This window comes from Schistocerca gregaria, chromosome 1, assembly GCF_023897955.1.
Source record: "Schistocerca gregaria isolate iqSchGreg1 chromosome 1, iqSchGreg1.2, whole genome shotgun sequence".
NCBI lineage: Eukaryota > Metazoa > Arthropoda > Insecta > Orthoptera > Acrididae > Schistocerca > Schistocerca gregaria.
This window is the reverse complement of record NC_064920.1, coordinates 645,591,000-645,611,338: the sequence shown is the minus strand read 5'-3', so window position 1 is coordinate 645,611,338 and position 20,339 is coordinate 645,591,000. Positions and strand designations below refer to the sequence as shown.

The following is a 20,339-nucleotide window of genomic DNA, read 5'->3' as shown; positions in this document are numbered from 1 at the left end:
GTGACAGAATTGCCAACACTTTTAAACAAAGTCAATATACAATCTGGTTTCCAAACACAAGAAAGACAGTTTTTTGTTTATCTGTTGACAATAAGCAGAATAAATTTACAAAGTCGGGAGTATATAAAATCACTTGGGGATCCCATGATAATATTTACACTGGGCAGACAGGCCATGACTTTTTAACCAGATCCAGGAAACACTGTAACAAAAACACTACTGCTAAGGGTTGTCATTTCAGTGATAAGAAACATCATTCAGACATGACTGAAAAATCTCTAATGATCTTACATGTAGAACCAAAATGCTTAGAGTTAAGACATTTTGAAAGAAATTGAGATTTATAAGCATTTTAAGGCTAAACAACATGGACTTTTGAATGAGCCAATGCACTCTCAAAGGAAATAGTTTTTCAACATTTTACAGGATTTGTTAGGAGCATGGCTGCGCACCTAAGCTACCATGTGTCCATGGATGAATATTTCCATTTCTTCCAAGATGTCCATTTTCCAGCACATGGGGAACAACGAGATTCTGAATGAAATGACAGACTTCAAAAATTCACATTTGTTTTCCAATTTCACTTCAGTACTCTTAGAATAAAAGATACACAACATGACAGTCGTTTGACTCTAGCCCCAGCCATAGCTTAGAAACATGTAAAATAAATAGTTTATATCATTATGTCTGCAATAATATTGTAACAGGTGTTCAATTTGTAATGTATTTCGTCAACCTACATCTGTAATACAATAAGACGTGCAGAAGACATGTAAACATCTGACACCACATAGATCAACAAATCGATAGTCAAATCGGAACCACCTGTATTTAAACTGCCATCTTGTCCACTGCACTACAGATTTGTTTTTGTGATCGTGTTTCCAAGTTACTGCTACTTTAGTGAAAATTTGTGAACAGTGACCATGAAAGCCACAGAAATGGAAACACCTCAGTGTATCACAATGAGACTGCCATGACAGAAGAACAAAGACAACCACAGCATTTATGAAAAGAATATGTAACATCGGTATGGCCTTATGGTAAAATTGTTTTTGTAATGCCATTTAGCCTGAAGATGAAGAATTCCCTCGAAACATGTCGCTAAATAAATAAGTAATACAATAGTTAACAAAGTTAGTGACTGGTAGCGGTACTTTAAAAAACTTTTACATATTTCTTGAGACAGCGATGGTCAAAAAATAGTTAAAATGGCTTCAAAAAAAGAAAAAAGTTGTTTGACACCCTTGTTAATTACATTATGAAAATTTATTTAGTAATGATACATTATGAGTAAGTTTACCTTAGCAAAATGATTTGTAAACTGTAAAACCTAATTAACATCAGCAGATACAAAACTACAAGTGGGCTTAGAATGGTCAGACTCAGTTCAAATATTTGGGTGAAACAAAACAGTTAGACTCCATAGCCTGAAATATAAACCTTATTTTAGCTTTCAAAATTTTATAACATATAAAATAGCTATGATAGAGAAAAGGTTAATTATTGCCTTATAAAAGAGGGCAAACATAAGCTAAGACCATTCTAAAATGTAATAAACAACCACAGTGTAGAATGTTTGTTTGTGTTTATGGATAATGTATAATAATATTTTCTAATACCTGAGTGTGTATTTTGCAAGAATCTTGAATACACGAAAAGTAAATTGACTTCACGACACAACATGATCCACTACAAAGTAGCTGATGGTGAGCCAGTAATTCACATCCATATATGTGAGACTGACAAATGTAAGAGGATGAGCGATTTCCTGAGGGTTGACATAGTATGTCATCTTTGAACAAGGAAGGTGCTATTTAATTCTGGTTCCAATCTTTCTTCAGGAAATGGTCCTGTAATTAAAGGGATGGCACATAACAATTCTTTGATGGGAATGATTAAGATTTGAGATAGAAAGTGACCCTTAACTGATTTGGAAAACTGTAGTTTAAATACCAATATCATTCTGTAGTAGAAAGAAAAGAAAAAGAGTATGATTGGTTATTATTATATTAATTTTGTTTATTCAGTAGGATGAGAATATTTGTGAAGGCGGGAGTGCTATGTTATCTTAGACGTTACATAATTAATCTCTGCCTGTGGTTTTTGACAGATGTGACTCTGTTTTGTTTTTTGTTTGGACAGCAACCAGCTGTAAGTTCGTTCTGATTATGTATATAGTAATATCAAAACAATAATAATGAATTTACTTGGATATCAACAATCATTTCATTGTAAAATTTGAATCTTAAACATAGTTTCATTTATTTAGAACTGAAAAATAGTTTGGATTTCAGTTTGTTGATGTGGTCTGGTACTGTGGTGAAGCCCTGTTACATGATGTAACACAGCAAATGTGTTTGTTATTTATCCTTAACAAAATGTACCTGAATCTTGCTGCATACAAAGTCTGATATTTGAGAGGTGAAACCAATTTCTCACTGACATAATCATGTTAAGTTTCAGATAGTATAACTCTCAGGTCTTTATCATTGTGCTTCATAACTTGCCAAATAATGGACAATGATTTAATGCCTTGCTCGGAAAGAAATTAGTCAATTTTAAATTTGGTGATGCAGTGCTCTTGTTAAATTGGAGAGAACATACATATACACCTTCAACAAAGCTTATAAAATGTGCTGTTGCACTATCTTGATGCTGCTCACCAATATGATCTGCCTTTGTCTGACTTGCGATTAAAGCAAATGTAAATGAATAGCATTTTAGCCAGAAAAAGTGAGACTACAATATCCATACAAACAAAAGGAAATTTTGTTTAAAGAAATAATACACAGACAAAAGAACAACCAGTCCTCTTTACCTACCAAGATCAACAAGTTCTCTCCGCTTAAGAGCAGCGTGGGTACATGTCATAGCTATCACCTTTGCCTCCTTTACGAGTAGATATTTTGATCTATCCAATCCACTTCTCAACAGCTCAAATGCTCGGAATTCCTCAAGCTGTGTGAAAATCTTTTCTATGTATCTGTAACACAAAGGTGTCAATATTGCCATTATATTTAAATAAATACAAAACAGTTCCGTTTTACTTATGGACCTCAAGAAAATAACATCTGATTGTTATCTGAATTACATTTTGACTATCAGACCATTTTCGATAAAATAAAACTGAAAAACATAATAATGATTCTGGAGACAAGGAATAAGACAGTATAAATGAAATCAATCTAAATCTGACACTCAATACGCATAGTAAAAACACTTACCGAACAAATTTTAAAATGCTGTTGAACACATTACAGCTGCTGTGCACATTAAATTAAACCAAAACTCTATGTCCTTTGGACATGCATGTCAAAAGGAACATTGTCTCATATTTCGGAATAACACAGGCACTGCAGTATTGTATTTATCTAGCGACACCACACAAGTGACTTTCAAGTAAAGTGTCTCCCTTGTACAAAAATGTACATAATGGATATACGAGTACAATTTTTAGCCACATGTTTGATGATGTATGGAAGTTTGGGTCTCGCCATGAGTAGTATTCAGATGGCCCGCTTGGGATATGCAGGAAAGTCAGGTTTGAATGCTGGTATGGCACAATTTTAATTGTAGTCAGTCAATTATACAGCTCATGGTTGTCCATATTCGCAAATGCGAATATATTTCATGTATTTCATAATGCTGTAGTCACCACAGTGCCTCTTCCTTTGGACATGCATGCATTTTGAAATGAACATTGCATTTTAATTCTGAGTAACACAGGCACTGTAATGTCAAACCTATAAAATTATGTTCAAAACAGGTATTCCTTGTAAGCGCGTGTTTGTAGGTATGTGCATGTTTTTTTTATTTATTTATTTATTTATTTTATTTTTTTTTATTTTTTACCTGAAACAACCTTCAGCAATTTCCATATCTTCTTCATATGATCTTTGTTTGAAAAGTGGTTTTGGTGCATTGTCGAAGAAGCAATGAAAGGGAAATTCATCTTTTATTGTTTTCACAGGAACTATCTGCAGACATAAAAAACAATATAAGTTCACTATCTTGCACTTTCATGTCATCAAGCATACATTATATACAAGCCTCACACAGATCTCACTAAACAGATTCCACTTCCCAAATACAAAGAAATATCAGTATGATCTGAAAAGACAAACATTCAGTGTATTTACACTTTTGTTGCTTAAAAATTGCACCAGATTTTGAATTGCAAAAATGTCAGACAAATTTCTTCAATAAATCCACTTTTCTAAAATTCAAGAACTAACTACTCTCATCACTACCAATTTACAAATGTACAGTATATCTGAAATTTCAAAGTTTTCTACTTGAAACAATTTCTAAAAGCTTTCAGAAACATAGCAGAACAAACAATTCCACCCAAAGGAAGAACGTCACAATTCACATTTCAAGGCATCAGAGCCTTTGTGAATAACACCCTGAAATTCTATCTCATCAATAAACAGCAGAAGTAAAAATTTGGGAAGCTGTGAACTATAAACCAGGAGTATCTGTTTCATAAGCTCAGGGAGATCCCCCCCCCCCCCCCCCCCCACGCAGACATACACCATGTGTGTGCAACACTTTTTAACAAAAGTATTGGTGAACATGAACCATTAATATTGGACATTGTCTGGGACAGTGGAGAAAAATGGATTTTGATGCAATCTGTCAGAGTGCAGCTTTTCTATGGTTGCTATGGGTTGATGAACTGTCCCACAAAGCATTGCAAGTATAAAATAGCATGTTGCCTTGTGTGCAGTGGGGAAAGAATGATTACAATGGATGGCTAGCAAAACTATGCAATGCTCAATAGCACACGTAGTTCAGCATGGTAAAAGGCAGCAATAGTTATCCACCGCAAGCTCGAAAGCTGAATCTGAGCTATGTGAGAGCACTTCTCATTGTTTATCTAATGGGTATCTTCATCATTGCCAATACAGCAACTGCAGTAACTTCCCCACATTGCTAGCCAAAGTGTTTCTTATTCATTTGGAAATGTACATTGACCAATCACATTAATGTGACCACCTGTCAAAAAGCCTGAATAACCATGTTTTGCAGCACAAGATGAGCAAGAAGAGAGTCACTGAGGTTCCAGAAGGTAGCGACAGGGATGTGGAGCCTATCAACTTCAGTGCCAAGGCCAGCTACACTAGGTTTCTTGGTTGAGGATCCATGGCATGAACGGTCAGATCGAGACTGTCCCACAGATTGTAAACTGGGTTTAAAACCATGGACTTTGGTGACCTGTGGAGTACAGTAAACTTATCCTGGTGCTCTTCAAACCAATGCATAAACACTGTGGGCTGTGGTATGCTGCACTGTCCTGTTGGTAGATGCCATCATGCCGAGAGAAACAAACTGTGTGCATGGCTGGACGTGGTTCCCAAGGATAGATCCATACTAGTATTGATCCACTGCACCTTCCAGAATAATAAGATCACCCAGGGAGTGCTCTCCGGCCTGGAGCCTTCCAATAAGTGTTGCAGGGTGTTTGCTTTCGGACACTTAATGTCGTACATCCCAATGGCCATCTCTCTGATGGAGCATAAAATATATTCATCTGAGAAGCCCACCTTTCGCTACTTACTGGACATCCAGTTGTGGTACTGGTGTGCAAATTCCAGACTTTGTCACCGATGGACAGCAGTCAGCATGATGCATGCATGAAACAGGTGCCTGCTGTGGAAGCCCATAAACAGCAACATTTGCTGAATGATCATGGCGGAGACACTGTTACCAGCCCTTGATTCATCTGGATAGTAAGTTACTCAACAGTGGTACATCTATTCACCTGCAGACACCTCCAGAGCCATTGTTCAGCCCTTTCATGTATGGCACATAGTGCACCACAGTTGCCCCAGCTTCAATGTTGGGTGGCACCATTTTGCCATGCATGGTATACTTTAACTAGGGTGCCATGCCAACAGTTTACAAACTTAGTTGTTTTCGAAATGCTTCCACCTTTGGCCCGAAAGCCAATCAGCACATTTCTGGATGACAGATAAATCTCTTCGTTTCTGCATTTTGACAATGACTGCACTGTTTTCTGCTTTCCACACACCACATACCCTTCACTGCTAGTTCTGCTACCTGCCATTTGTGAGTGTTTATTGCATGTTTATGTCAAACATAGGTGGCAATCACAATAATGTGACTCGAATGTAAATAAAGACGTGGTCACTAATGTTCACAGTGATTATCAATACAAATTGTTAAAACTCCATTGTGTTCTGCAGTGCAAGATTACGCCAAGTCACGTTTCCCTTGTCTGGATCCTGTTCTACCCCATTAATAAACCTGAGTGTCATTTACAAGAGATATTTTTTCTGCGGAGAAAGCTAAACTAACTAAACTTAGTCCAAATAGAACTCAGAAGACCCAATGGTACTGACTAACCGCCATGTCAGCCTCAGCCTATAGGCGTCACTGGATGCGGATATGGAAGAGTTTGTGGCCAGCATACTGCTCTCCCACCCGTTGTCAGTGTTTGTGACTGGTGGTTGAGACAGCAGCAACATAAATGTTTATGTCAGGTGCTCAACATACATAACAAGCTGGGGCACATATGATTTTAAACAAATTACCCTTCAATCCACTGTCTTGTATGTCTTTCCTAAATAGTCTTACTGCCCAGATGTTCTTTATTTGAATTATTTACTTGTGAGTGCAAGAACCTCTAGCCACATTTTTTTTAGAAAGTAACATGTATTTACCACTGCTTTATAATATAGTTTTCCCTCATGTGCCTCACTAGGATGAACCATACTCTCTATAACAGCAATGTGAAAGTTTAAATGCATCATACAAAATATTAAAATAACATATGCCTTGCACTGAAAATATATTCCATTGGTGCACAGAAATGCTGGGTAGGCTTGCATAAAAATTTTCAACTCACTTCACATTCAATTGAAGTACATATAATAAATAAATTCCATCATTGAAACTACATTACATCAGTACCATTACATCATTTGTCTGCACAACTGATCAAGTTTATGAAGAGGTCTCACCGACAGGCGAATCTTTTAAGGAGTTTTATGTTTACAAAGCACTAATATAACTATTATTTATGTAAAGTTATCATCATCCAATCAATGTGAAGTTTGCATTGTATTACTGATACATCAACCACTGTGATCAATTGGGCTTGTCAACATCATCTTCAAATGTCATCTTCCAAATGTGAGGGTAATAATTAATCAAATCATAGGTGTGTGTGTGTGTGTGTGTGTGTGTGTGTGTGTGTGTGTGTGTGTGTGTGTGTGTAACAATAGTACCTACAACAATGGTTTTGTAAAGTATCTAACGTGCTTTACAATCAAATATTTGCAACAATAGTCATGACGCATTCCACATCCTCTGTGATTTCAAAACTGACTGATCCAAGCAACACTCTTGCAGTAAACAAAGGAAGCCCAGTGAGATTATGTATATATCTGCAGCCACTGTAAATATGTCACACTCCTACTACATTCTGTCAAGTATTGTTATGCGACTAGGAGAGAAATGCATTAGCGTGAAGGTTAACTCCAAATGTTATGAATATAAACTACTCCAACATATACGTGGTGCATATCCTGTTTTCAGGCAACCCCTGTATTGACTTCTGAAGTCAAGTAGAGAGCCCCCTCCCCTCCCCCTTTTGAGACATCAGTCTTCTGAATGATTTCATGCGGCCTGCCACGAATCCATCTCCTGTGCCAACCTCAACTCAGAGTAGTACTTGCAACATACATCCTCAACTATTTGCTGGGTATATTCCAATCTCTGTCTTCCCCTACAGTTTTTGCTCTCTACAGCTCCCTCTAGTACCATGGAAGTCATTCCCTGATGTTGTAACAGATGTCCTATTATCCTATACCTTCTCCTTGTCTGTGTTTTCCACATATTCCTTTCCTCTCTGATTCTCTGCAGAACGTCCTCATTCCTTACCCCGTCGGCCCACTTTGTCTGTAGCACTAAATCTCAAATGCTTCAATTCTCTTCTGTTCTGGTTTACCCAGACTCCATGTTTCACTACCATACAATACTCTGCTCCAAACGTACATTCTCAGAAATTTTTTCCTCAAATTAAGACCCATGTTTGATACTATAAGACTTCCTCTTGACAAGGAATGGCCTTATTTTCTTGCCAGTGTTAGCCTGCTTTTGGTGTCCTCCTTGCTCCATCTGTCATTGGTCATTTTGTTGCCTAGGTAACAGAATTCCTTAACTTAATTTACTTCATGACAATCGATCCTGATGTTAAGTTTCTTGCTGTTCTCATTTCTGGTACTTCTAATTGCTTTTGTCTTTTTTTTTCATTCACTTGCAGTCCATACTCTGTGCTCATTAGACTGTTCTTTCCATTCAGCAGATAATGTAATTCTTCTTTCCTTTCACTCATCAGCAAATCATGCAATTGATATCTTTTCCCCTTGAATTGTAATTCCACTCCTGAACCTTTCTTTTATTTCCATTATCACTTCTTCGATGTACACTTTGAACAGTAGGGGTGAAAGACTAGATCCTTGTCTTACATCCTTTTTTAATCAAAGCACTTCGTTCTTGGTCGTTCAGTCTTATTATTCCCTCTTGGCTCTTTTACATACTGTGTACTACTCATCTCTCCCTATTGCTGACCCCTATTTTCTTCAGAATTTCGAACATCTTGCACCATTTGACATCGTCGAACGCTTTTTCCTGGTCAACAAATCCTATGAACGTGTGTTGACTTTTCCTTAGTCTTGCTTCCATTATCAACCACAACATCAGGATTACCTCTCTGGTGCCTTTACTTTTCCTAAAGCCTAACTGATCATCATCTAAGACATCCTCAAGTTTGTTTTCTATTCTTCTGCATATGATTCTTGTCAGTAACTTGGATGCATGAGCTGTTAAACTGATTGTGCGATTATTCTCGCACCTGTCAGTTTTTCCAGTCTTTGGAATTGTGAGGATGATATTTTTCCGAAAGTCAGATGGTATGTTGCCAGACTCATATATTCTACACACCAACGTGAATAGTCGTTTTGTTGCAACTTTCCCCAATGATTTTAGAAATTCTGATGCAATGTTATCTATCTCTTCTGCCTTATTTGTTCTTAATTCCTCCAAAGCTCTCTTAAATTCTGATTCTAATACTGGATCCCCTATCTCTTCTAAATTAACTCCTGTTTCTTCTTTTATCACATCAAGCCAATATTCCCCCTCACAGAGGCCTTCATTGTACTCTTTCCACCTATTGGCTCTCTCCTCTGCATTTAACAGTGGAATTCGCATTGCACTCTTAATGATACCACCCTTGCTTTTAATTTCCACAAAGTATGTTTTAACTTTCCTATATGCTGAGTCAATGAGTCAGTCCTTATAACAATCATATCTTTTTCAATTTCTTCACCATTTTCATGCAGCCATTTCATTGTAGCTTCCTTACTCTTCCTATTTATTTCATTTCTAAGCAACTTGTCTTTCTGTATTCCTGAATTTCCCTGGACATCTTTGCACCTCCTCCTTTCATCGGTCAACTGAAGTATTTCTTCTGTTACCCATGGTTTATTCGCAGTTATCTTCTTTGTGCCTATGTTTTTTCTTTCCATTTTTTGTAAATGCCCTTTTTAGGGATGTCCATTACTCTTCAACTGTACTGCCTACTGAGCTATTCATTATTGCTTAAAGAACTTCAAGCATATCTCATCATTCCTTAGTACTTCAGCATCCCACTTTTTTCTGTAATGATTCTTCCTGACTAATCTCTTAAACTTCAGCTTGCCCTTCATCACTACTACATTGTGATCTGTGTCTATATCTGTTCCTGGGTATTCCTTACAACCCAATATCTGATTTCGGAATCTAGGTCTCACCATGATGTAATCTTATTGAAACCTTCCTGTATCACTCATCCTTTTCCAAGAATACCTACTCCTCTTATAATTCTTGAACAGAGTATTCACTATTACTAGCAGAAATTTATTACAGAACTCAATTAGTCTTTCTCTTCTCTCACTCCTTGCCCAAGCCCATATTCTCCTATAACCTTTACTTCTACCCCTTCCCCTACAACTGTATTCCAGTCTCCCTTGACTATTAGATTTTCATCTCCCTTTACATATTGTATTACCCTTTCAATATCCTCATATGCTTTTTCTATTCCTTCAGCTGCAGCTTGTGACATTGGCTTGTATACCTGAGCTATTGTTGTTGATGTTGGTTTGCTGTTGATTCTGATAAGAACCCTATCACTGAACTGTTCGCAGTAACACACTCTCTGCCCTACCTTCCTATTCATAACAAATCATACTCCCAGTATAACACTTTCTGTTCCTGTTTGTATTATTCTATACTCATCAGACCAGAAATCCTTGTCTTCTTTCCATTTCACCTCACTGACCCCTACTACATCTAGATTGAGCCTTTACATTTCTCTTTTCAGATTTTCTAGCATCCCTACGAAGTCCAAGCTTCTGACATTCCATGCCATGACTCGCAGAACATTATCCTTCCGTTGGTTATTCAATCTTTTTCTCATTGTCAGCTCCCCCTTGGCAGTCCCCTCCCAGAGATCCCAACAGGGGCTGTTCCGGCATCTTTTGCCAATGGAGAGATCATCATGACACTTTTTCAATTACAGGCCACCTGTCCTGTGGATACATGATTTGTGTCTTTAATGCAGTGATTTCCATTGCCTTCTGCATCCTCATGCCATTGACCATTGTAGATTCTTCTGTCTTTAGAGGCAGTCTCCCACCCCAAAGACAAGAGAGTGCCCTGAACCTCTGTCTGTTCCTCTGCCCTCTTTGACACGGCCGTTGGCAGAATGAGGGTAACTTCTTATGCTGGAAGTCCACAGAAAACTATAAAGTCCTATTGTACACAAACATTGAATTTATCTACACAAACATGTTTGTAGAACAACCCATATGGGCATTTGTGCTCTTTAGCTTTTAATAAATGACTTCCCAATTAAAAATGTTCGAATAACATCAACTTCACTTCATTGTGTTCTATGACGGTTCACAAATTCTGATACAAAATCAGATTTTTGGCTATCCCTGCTGGAATTAGTTCATAAAAACTTCATACTTGATGTGGAGTTCTACTGATAAACATGATCCAGTATCCTGTTTACTGGACACTACAGATTATCTACCCTGCTATAAATACAACATAATTTCAGTTACAAAAACAAGCAAGGTTACTCAAAAAAGGAAGAGGATATATAAAATCTTTATTTAATGCTAACCACAAGATACAAAAATGCTGTACAATGAAAAGTTCTAAGTTGACTGTAATAAATTGAGCACTGTGTGATGCTGTGAAAATCTTAGACCAGTTCATGACACATTTTACATTAGACTTATAGCTTCAACAATTTTAGGCTTCCATGTGGTCCCCATGAATACACACGGTAGTGAGACAAGTGAAAACCACAAGGAATAATATCAGATGGTATAGGGTGACACCGAAAACAAACATGGTCTAGTGAGACGAGCCTTTCAAGCGTACATTCGCGCGTGTGCGTGCACACACGCACGCACGCACGCACGCACACACACACACACACACACACACACACACACACACACACACACAGAGGGTTTACACAGCTTTCTACTGTGTGGTAATAACAATTACTGACATTCATAGATGATATCTTCACAATCTGACTCAGGATCAGGACTCCCTACATTCCTTCACAACCTCAACACCTTCTCTTCCACCCACTTCACTTGGTCCTTCTCAAACCAGCATGCCACCTTCCTTGTCCACATTAAACACACCAGCCACCAACAATACCTGCGTTTCGACAGTTGCCATCCCTTCCATACAGTCTAGCCACCTAAGCATGAGACATCTGCAGTGATAGTAGCTTCCTTGTCCAGTATGCTGAAGGTCTCACAAAGGCCTTCAAAGACTTGCACTATCCCCCAAACCTAGTTCACAAACAGATTTCCCATTCCATATCCCCCACACACCCCAAATCCCTCCACCAACCCCTAGAACCAGCTACAAAGGAGTGCTGCACTGCCCCGTTTCCAGACGCTTACTATCAACCCAGGCTAGAACAACTGAACCACTTCTTTCGTCAGGGCTTTGATTATCTATCATCATGCCCTGATAAGGACATCCTACCCAAGATCCTTCCCATCCCTCTTATAGTGGTTACCTAACAGACCTTCATAACATCCTTGTCCATCCATATGCCACTCCCAATCCTAAACGCTTTCCACTGGGATCTTATCACTGTAGAAGCCCCGGGTGTAAGACTTTCCCAAACCATCCACCCAGCACCTCCAATCCTGTCACAGGCTTGTCCTACACTTCAAAGGCTGGTCCATGTGTGAAAGAGCCATATTTTGTACCAGCTCTGCTACAATCAATGCTCAGCTTTTTATATTGGTGTGACATCAACTACCTATCCACCAGGATGAATGGCCATCGCCAAACTGTGGCCAAGTCCAAAGTAGACCAACCTGTTGCAGAACATGCAGATAAACATAACATGCTTGATTTCAATGGCTGCTTCACTACCTTGGGCATTAGTATCCTTCCCCCCACCATCAGCTTTTCTATGTGCACAGTTGGGGTTATTCTTACAACACATTCCCCACTCTTTAAATATCTCGGCAACTTGCTGTCCCCACATCCTCCACCCAACAGCTTCCACCCCCCTGTCTCATCACCTCCACCCAATTCATGTCCCCTCACCCTCACTGTGCACTGCTCTTTGTGAATGCACTCACTGATCTTTTCCCCTTCTCTGCTTCTCTCCTTTCCATTCCATTTTTATCCCTTCCCTCCCTCCCCCACAGCCTCCTGACACTACATCCGGCAGCCTTGTCAGCCACCTCTCATCCCTGCATGTTCTGTGAGGCAGCACTGTTTCCTCTCCGCCCTGTTGTAGCCTGGTATCCCTACCTGTCCCTATTCACTAGAGATTGTTGCTCCTGTTCGATGTGCTTCAGTTTCAAACTGACCTGAGCAGCCAGAGATAGCAGTCATTTGTGTGTGAGGTGTGCTTGCTTGTGTGAATATACATGTAATTTTTGTTTCTGTCAAAGGCTTAGGTTGAGAGCTTAAAGTGTAACAGTCTCTTCGTTGTGTCTGCCTGCAACCCAATGTGTCATCTTTACAGTTAGTAGCAATCTAGCCTTTGCATAACAGTTGATATTCCAACCTGGGTTTTCCTGTGTTTAAAATGTTGTATTACAACAGATGTTTCCAATATATGGAAATATTATTACATTAACAAAACTGATTGAATTAATAGAACTCTTTTATTGAAGCCTATGTCACAATGTGACTTTGGAAGTGAGAGAGAAAAAACGATATGATAATGATAATACAAAAGAAAAAATGTATGTACTTACCCAATATAAATGTTACTTGTAGATTTTAAGAAGTACAGCATAACAGTTGAATCTTTTAACATAGGTCACTAATTACTGAAAAATTTATGAAGATGTGCAAATATATGACTGGAAAAGTTAATTTCTATAAAGTCATATTTAATGTTTGAATTATAACCCAGTGATAGTGGGCATGCATGTGTGAGTTTTTGTGTGAATGTGTGTGTGTTTTGTGTAAGAATACGGAAATTCTTGGAGGGAGCAATATATAAAATATGGGAAAAGCAACCACTCACTTATAATAAATCACTGTGTGGAGCTTTGAGGCACATGACAGAAAACAGCATTCACACTAGCTGTCAAGCATTAGCTCTTTTTCTAGCAATAGCATACACATTCACACACACAATCACGCAGGCACCCAAATGCACACTCCCATAGCCACAGTAAAACTTGTTCGAAAGCTAGTGTGAATGTTGTTTTCTGTTGTGTGTTTCTGTACTCCACACATCGATCCACTATAGGTGAGTGAGTGTGTGTTTTCTACTTATGAAGAACTTTGTCCAAAAGCAGAAATATTTCTAGCATTTTCTTTCTTTCTTTCTTTCATTTCTTTAGTCTTTCCCCTTGCTTTTGTCATAGTGCCAGTCTGTGCCTTAATGTTTCCTCAATGTGGTGAGTAACAATCTATCCTTTCCATACTGTTGAAAATTAAGTACAGCTTTAGAAAGCTCTGTTAATGAAATTTTCCTCCTAACCCATGAGCCTTACTATCATTAGCATAAACTGTTGCTCTAGAAACAGTGGAAAAAGTCATAGAGACACTTGACAGATTTAGATGATGACTAAACTCCCTAAGCTGAACATTTCCAGGAACAAGATAGCAGCACTTACGCTCTCTGAGAAGACAATAAAGTTTTGATCCTTCCACTTGACAAGAACAATGCTTTGATTGTTATCTAGCATTCTGGTTACATCTGGAACCTGTGTAACTTGCTAAATGACAGTGCCTCCAATATGATTTACACCAACCCCACACAACAGATTTGCAGAAAGATAGCAGCTTTTCTAATCTCTTCTACACAATCTGAAAATATAATTGAGAGTTCAATTAAATGATATGATTCCATCAAGATTATGTGAACCCCTAAAGATACAGAAGAATGGAATATCAATGAGATCCATAGTCATCAACCTGCCCAAATACCTCACAACTGTTCTCAGCCCAGTCATTAGGAAATGTGAACAAACACACAAAACTCGCTTATTTTATACAATCTTTGAAAGGATCTGTCTGTGGGACAGAGATGACATGATCAGTTTTGATGGCACATGCCTGTGCTTGTGGCAGACTTGGGCCAGTTCATCACCCAGAAGATTGATATGTCCATAAATGAATATTTCACATAAGTGCTTACACTTGCAGAATCCTACGACTAAAATGATATATCTATGGGCAGCTTTTTGTCACCTGTGGTTGCCAATCTGTGCATAGAACAGTTCAAGGAGATTGCTCTAAACTTGTAATCACTGAAAGTGACCATTTTCAAATGGATAGAAAATAACTTTGTTGTGTGACCATATGGCCATGTGGAACTAAATAATTTTTTGGATCATCTTCACTTGGCAAATTAATTGCCCCAAGGAATGTGACAATGATACACAACTGTCTCTTCTGGATATTCTAGTGAAGCAAAAGAGTGACAAATCACACACACTCATCTATATCGATCCTGTTGTCACAATTCAGCCATGTATTTGGCATGCTCATTAACAGAGTTCATGACAAGGAGTCTCAAGCACGAGTTAAAACATCTAGAAACTGTGTTTTTGACGAATGGGTGCAGTAATTGCCAGATAATCCATCCCATTTACATCTACATGTATGTGATTACTCTGCTATTCACAATAAAGTGCCTGGCACAGGATTCAATGAATCAGCTTCAAGCTATCTCTCTACTGTTCCACCGCAAATGTCTGCTTGTGTGTGTGTGTGTGTGTGTGTGTGTGTGTGTGTGGGTGTGTGTGTGCGTGTGCGTGTGCGTGTGCCTGTGCGTGTGCGTGTGCGTGCGCGTGCGCGTGCGCGTGCGCGTGTGCGCGCGCGCGCGCGCGCGCACGCGCGCACGCGCGCACGCGCCCGAGTGTATACCTGTCCTTTTTCCCCCTAAGATAAGTCTTTCTGCTCCCGGGATTGGAATGACTCCTTACCCTCTCCCTTAAAACCCACATCCTTTCGTCTTTCCCTCTCCTTCCCTCTTTCCCAATGAAGCAACCGTGGGTTATGAAAGCTTGAATTTTGTGTGTATGTTTGTGTGTCTATCGACCTTCCAGCACCTTCGTTTGGTAAATTGTAAAAAACATAAAATGATGTGCATTGACATATGCTAAATAAATAAATACCTGATGCGGATCTTACACTACACAGCAATACTCCAGGATAGGGTGGACAAGTGTGGTGTAAGCAGTCTCTTTAGTAGACCTGTTGCACCTTTCAAGTGTTCCGCCAATGAATCACAGTCTTTGGTTTGCTCTACACACAACATTATCTATGTGCCGATTCCAATTTAGGTTATTTGCAATTGTAAGCCCTAAATGTTTAGTTGGATTTACAGCCTTCAGGTTTGTGTGACTTGCCAAGTAATTGAAATTTAGTGGATTCCTTTTAGTACTCATGTCAATAACTTTACACTTTTCTTTATGAAGTGTCAATTGCCACTTTTTGCACCATACATATATCTTATCTAAATCTGGAATTCGTTTTGGTCATCTGATGACTTTACAAGACGGTAAATGACATCTTCATCTGCAAACAATCTAAGAGGGCTACTCAGATTGTCTCCTATGTTGATCAGAAGCAATAGAGGGCCTATAACACTTCCTAGGGGAATGCCAGATATTACTTCAGTTTTACTTGATGACTTTCTGTCTATTACTATGAACTGTGACCTTTCTGCCAGGAAATCAAGAATCCAGTCGCACAACTGAGGCAATATTCCATATGCATGCTGTTTGGTTAGGAGATGCTTTTGAGGAAAGGCGTCGAAAGCCTTTTGGAAATATAAAACTATGGAATCAATTTGACATCCCCTGTCAATAGCATTCATTACTCCATGAGCATAAAGAGCTAGTTGTGTTTCACAAGAATGATATTTTCCGAATCTGTGTTGACTATGTGTCAATAAATCATTTCCTTTGAGGTAATTCATGACGTTCGAGCACAGTATATGTTCCAAAACCCTACTGCAAATTGACGTTAGTGATATGGGCCTGTAATTCAGCGGATTACTCCTATTTCCCTTTTTTGGTATTGGTGTGACTTGAGCAATTTTCCAGTTGTCAGGTACAGATCTTTCTATGAGCGAGGAGTTGTATATAATTGCTAAATTGGAGCTATTGTATCAGCATACTCCAAAAGGAACCTGACTGGTATACAATCTGGACTGGAGGTCTTGCCTTTATTATGTGATTTAAGCTGCTTTGCTACACCAAGGGTATCTACTTCTATGTTTCTCATCTTGGCAGTTGTTCTTGATTGGAATTCAGGAACACTTACTTCGTTGTCTTTGGTGAAGGAGTTTCAGAAAACCGTGTTTAACAACTCTGCTTTAGTGGCACTGTCATCAGTGACTTCACTGTTGTTATCGCGCTGTGAAGGTATTAATTGTGTCTTGCCACTGGTGTGCTTTATTTATGACCAGAATCTCTTTGGGTTTTCTGCAATATTCGGAGACAGGGTTCCATTGGGGAAATGATTAACACTATCTCACATTGAAGTATGCACTAATTTTGAACTTCTGCAAAACATTGCCAATCTGGGGGATTTTGTGTTCTTTTAAATTTGGCATGCTTTTTTCATTGCTTCTGCAACAGCGATCTGACCCATTTTGTGTGCCGTGGGGGATCAGTACCATTACTTATTAATTTATGTGGTATATATCGCTCAATTTCTGTCGATACTACCTCTTTGAAATCATTCCACATCTTTTCTACACTTACATGATCAGATCAGAAGGAGTTGAGACTCTCTCTTAAAAAGCATTAAAAGCATTTTTATCAGCTTTGTTTTTAAAATAGATGTGCTTTGCGTTTATTTTTGATGGATGTGGGTGTTACTGTATTCAGCCTAGCAGCAACTGCCTTGTGGTCACTAATACCTGTATCCATCATGATACTATTTGTCCACGGTTATTTGTTGCTAAGAGGTCATGTATGCTATCAAAACCATTTAAATTTCAAGTGGGCTGATGAATTAATGTTCAAAATAGAGAAAGCATTCAGTACAATTTCGGACGATACTTTATGCCTGCCTTCGGCTATAAACATGTAATTTTCCCAGTATATCGAGGGTACATTGAAGACACCACTGACTACAATTGGTGAGTGAGTGGGGTACCTATTTGAAATGAGACTCAAGTTTTCTTTGACCTGTTCAGCAACTATATCTTCTGAGTTGGGGGGGGGTCGATAAAACGAACCAATTAATAGTTTAGTCCGATTGTCAAGTACAACTTCTACCCACACTATTTCCCAGGAACTATCTACTTCAGTTTCACTACAAGGTAAACTACTTTTAACAGCAAAAACTATTCCGCCACCATCTGTATTTTATCCATCCTTTCTGAACACTATTAGGTTGCTTGAAAAAATTTCGGCTGAACTTATTTCCAGCTTTAGCCAGCTTTCCATAGCTATAACTATTTGAGCTTCAGTGCTTTCTATTAGGGCTTGGAGCTGTGGTTCTTTCCCAACACAGCTATAACAATTTACAACTACAATATCGATTATTGCTGCAGCTACCTTACTGTGTTTTACCTGCCCCCTTTTAGACGGCTGCCCTTTCTGTGGTTTCCTGAGACCCTCTCGTACTTAGCATCAAACAGATGATTTAGCACAGGAAGAACCACATGCCATGGCACTATTTTCTACCTTATGCTGGTCCAATACAGGGAAGAACTGGCCACATTTTAGTTCTAGAGAACAGCAATATGAAAAGCCCCCTCTCCTCACCACTACTTCCTCTCAAAAAAGCAACATATGAAAGTGATGCATCAAGTTTACAGAAAGAACAAATGGAAAACAAAAAAAAAAAAAATTAATACAATGCAGTAACTGTGTTTTGTTTAAATAGAAGGTCTTTGAGAATATTATTTCTCATATTTGACAAGTGTAAGCCTCTCCAACAACAAATTCTTTGTAATAGAATCTCGCCCTTGCTCAACACAGATTTCAACAATACAATCTCTCTCTATTATTATGTGTCAAGACAGCCAGTGAAATAGTACATACCTCAAATAATAACTCTCTACTACAACATCACATTTATGCATAATGCTTAGAGAACTCAGGAAGAAAAAGTCTTACTTTGCCAGAAGGTGGTCGAACTCTGCTCAGAAAACGCTCCCAGCGAGCCAGTATTTGGTATAAGAAGAAATGGCCAGCTGTCTCACAGGTGTAAGCAACATCTCCCGAAACCTGGAGACTTTCCTGCAAACGCTGAACCTCCATTAGTAAGTCCAATCTCTTTGCTAGAACATAATTTACTCGCCCGTACCTGTATTGTGAAATTAAATTACAGAGTATAAGTACAGATAATGACAAGTCAGGAGGCTGGACTATATCAAATAAGACTCACAGAATTTATCATCATATACAAATCAATACAAATATTAGAACCATTTAACAATAAATACAAGAGATCAATTCACCAATACGAAACAAGGAAAAATTGTGCATAAAATTCATATACATCAAGCATAGTATTAACACAATTTCAGATAGTACTGAGAGTCAAGTTGATTCTTCACAACTTATCATAAGAACATATAAATTCACGAAACTGGAGATACTGCAAATGCATCATATTCCAACAAACTAATAAGTAATTAATTATACTGATCAGTATTACATAACTTTTATTTAACAACTGACCTACTGAAATCCTTCTCTGTTTCCAGTGCTTCTTCTCCATGTCCTAGACGTAGAAGATGGCGTTCGTCAATATCAAGAGCCATGATCTTTTCAAACAGTTGGTTCAAGGCTTGATTTGAGTGTGTTACTATGAGAGTGCGCTGGTTTGGAAAGTTGTGATACAAATTGGAGATGATCTGCACGGCAACATCTGTTTTACCTGTTCCTGGGGGTCCAACAACTAATGTCAGTCCTGGCTGCATTCCTGCTCTAATAGCCTCTATTTGTGTTGGTGTGAATGGAATACTATTCCTGTATTAGAAACACAAATGCTGTAAATGAAGTGAAAGCTCTGGAAACAAACATTACAGTAAACAGAATATAAGCTAAGAATAAAAAGGGATTTTATAGTATTAATTATAATAACCTGATAGTATGATAATGTATGCAACTAGGTCACAAAACACAAACAACCCAATCCGATGTAACTTAATTAATGCATCTGCAAATCAAATTCAAGTATTCCCCCAATCTTCTACACAAGAACAAGGCAACCTTTAGGTACATTCAGAGGTGTAAGCTACAACTAATGTTTGCAAAATGAATGTGCCATTGTTTTTATAAAGAAAATGTAGAATAACATTTGATGTTATTGATCCTGGTATGGATGTGGGATGCTGACAAGCCAAAACAGATATACTACACAATGAAAGAGAGAGATGTAGGGAGAGGCGATCATACTTGGCATTTTATGAAGTGCTGAAAAATAAATTTAAAACAGTCAAAAAAAGTAAACCACTTCTAGAACCTTCACAGTAATCAATGGTAGTGGGAAACAAATAAGAGGGTAATCCCAAAAGTAAGGTCTCCCACTTTTTAGTAAGTACATAGACCTGTTTATTTCTACAATGGTTTACATCAGTTTACAGCTTGAACATTTAGCTAGTTTTCGACATAATCACCATTTCTGTCGGTGCATTTTTGTAGACACTCTGGCAGTTTTTGTATGCCCATGTCATACCAGCTCGGCACCATGTTGTTCAGAAAGTTATGAACCTCTTCTTTCACCTTGTCGTCGGAGCTGAATCACTTTCTTAGGGAACAGGTGATGGTCACTGGGCTCCA

At 38.4% G+C, this 20,339-nt stretch overlaps 1 protein-coding gene across 3 annotated transcripts in view; it reads right to left on the bottom strand.

The window, feature by feature from the left end:
* Window positions 1-20,339, bottom strand: part of LOC126360933 (RNA helicase aquarius) — a 320,041-nt gene that overhangs the window by 63,031 nt on the left and 236,671 nt on the right. For all 3 annotated transcript variants that reach the window (XM_050007751.1, XM_050007752.1, XM_050007753.1), the window contains 4 exons: window positions 19,236-19,526; window positions 18,669-18,858; window positions 3,856-3,980; window positions 2,826-2,986 (listed from right to left, as the gene is read on the bottom strand). In XM_050007751.1, the coding sequence (XP_049863708.1) occupies window positions 2,826-2,986; window positions 3,856-3,980; window positions 18,669-18,858; window positions 19,236-19,526 (767 nt within the window). The remainder of the gene's footprint in view (window positions 1-2,825; window positions 2,987-3,855; window positions 3,981-18,668; window positions 18,859-19,235; window positions 19,527-20,339) is intronic.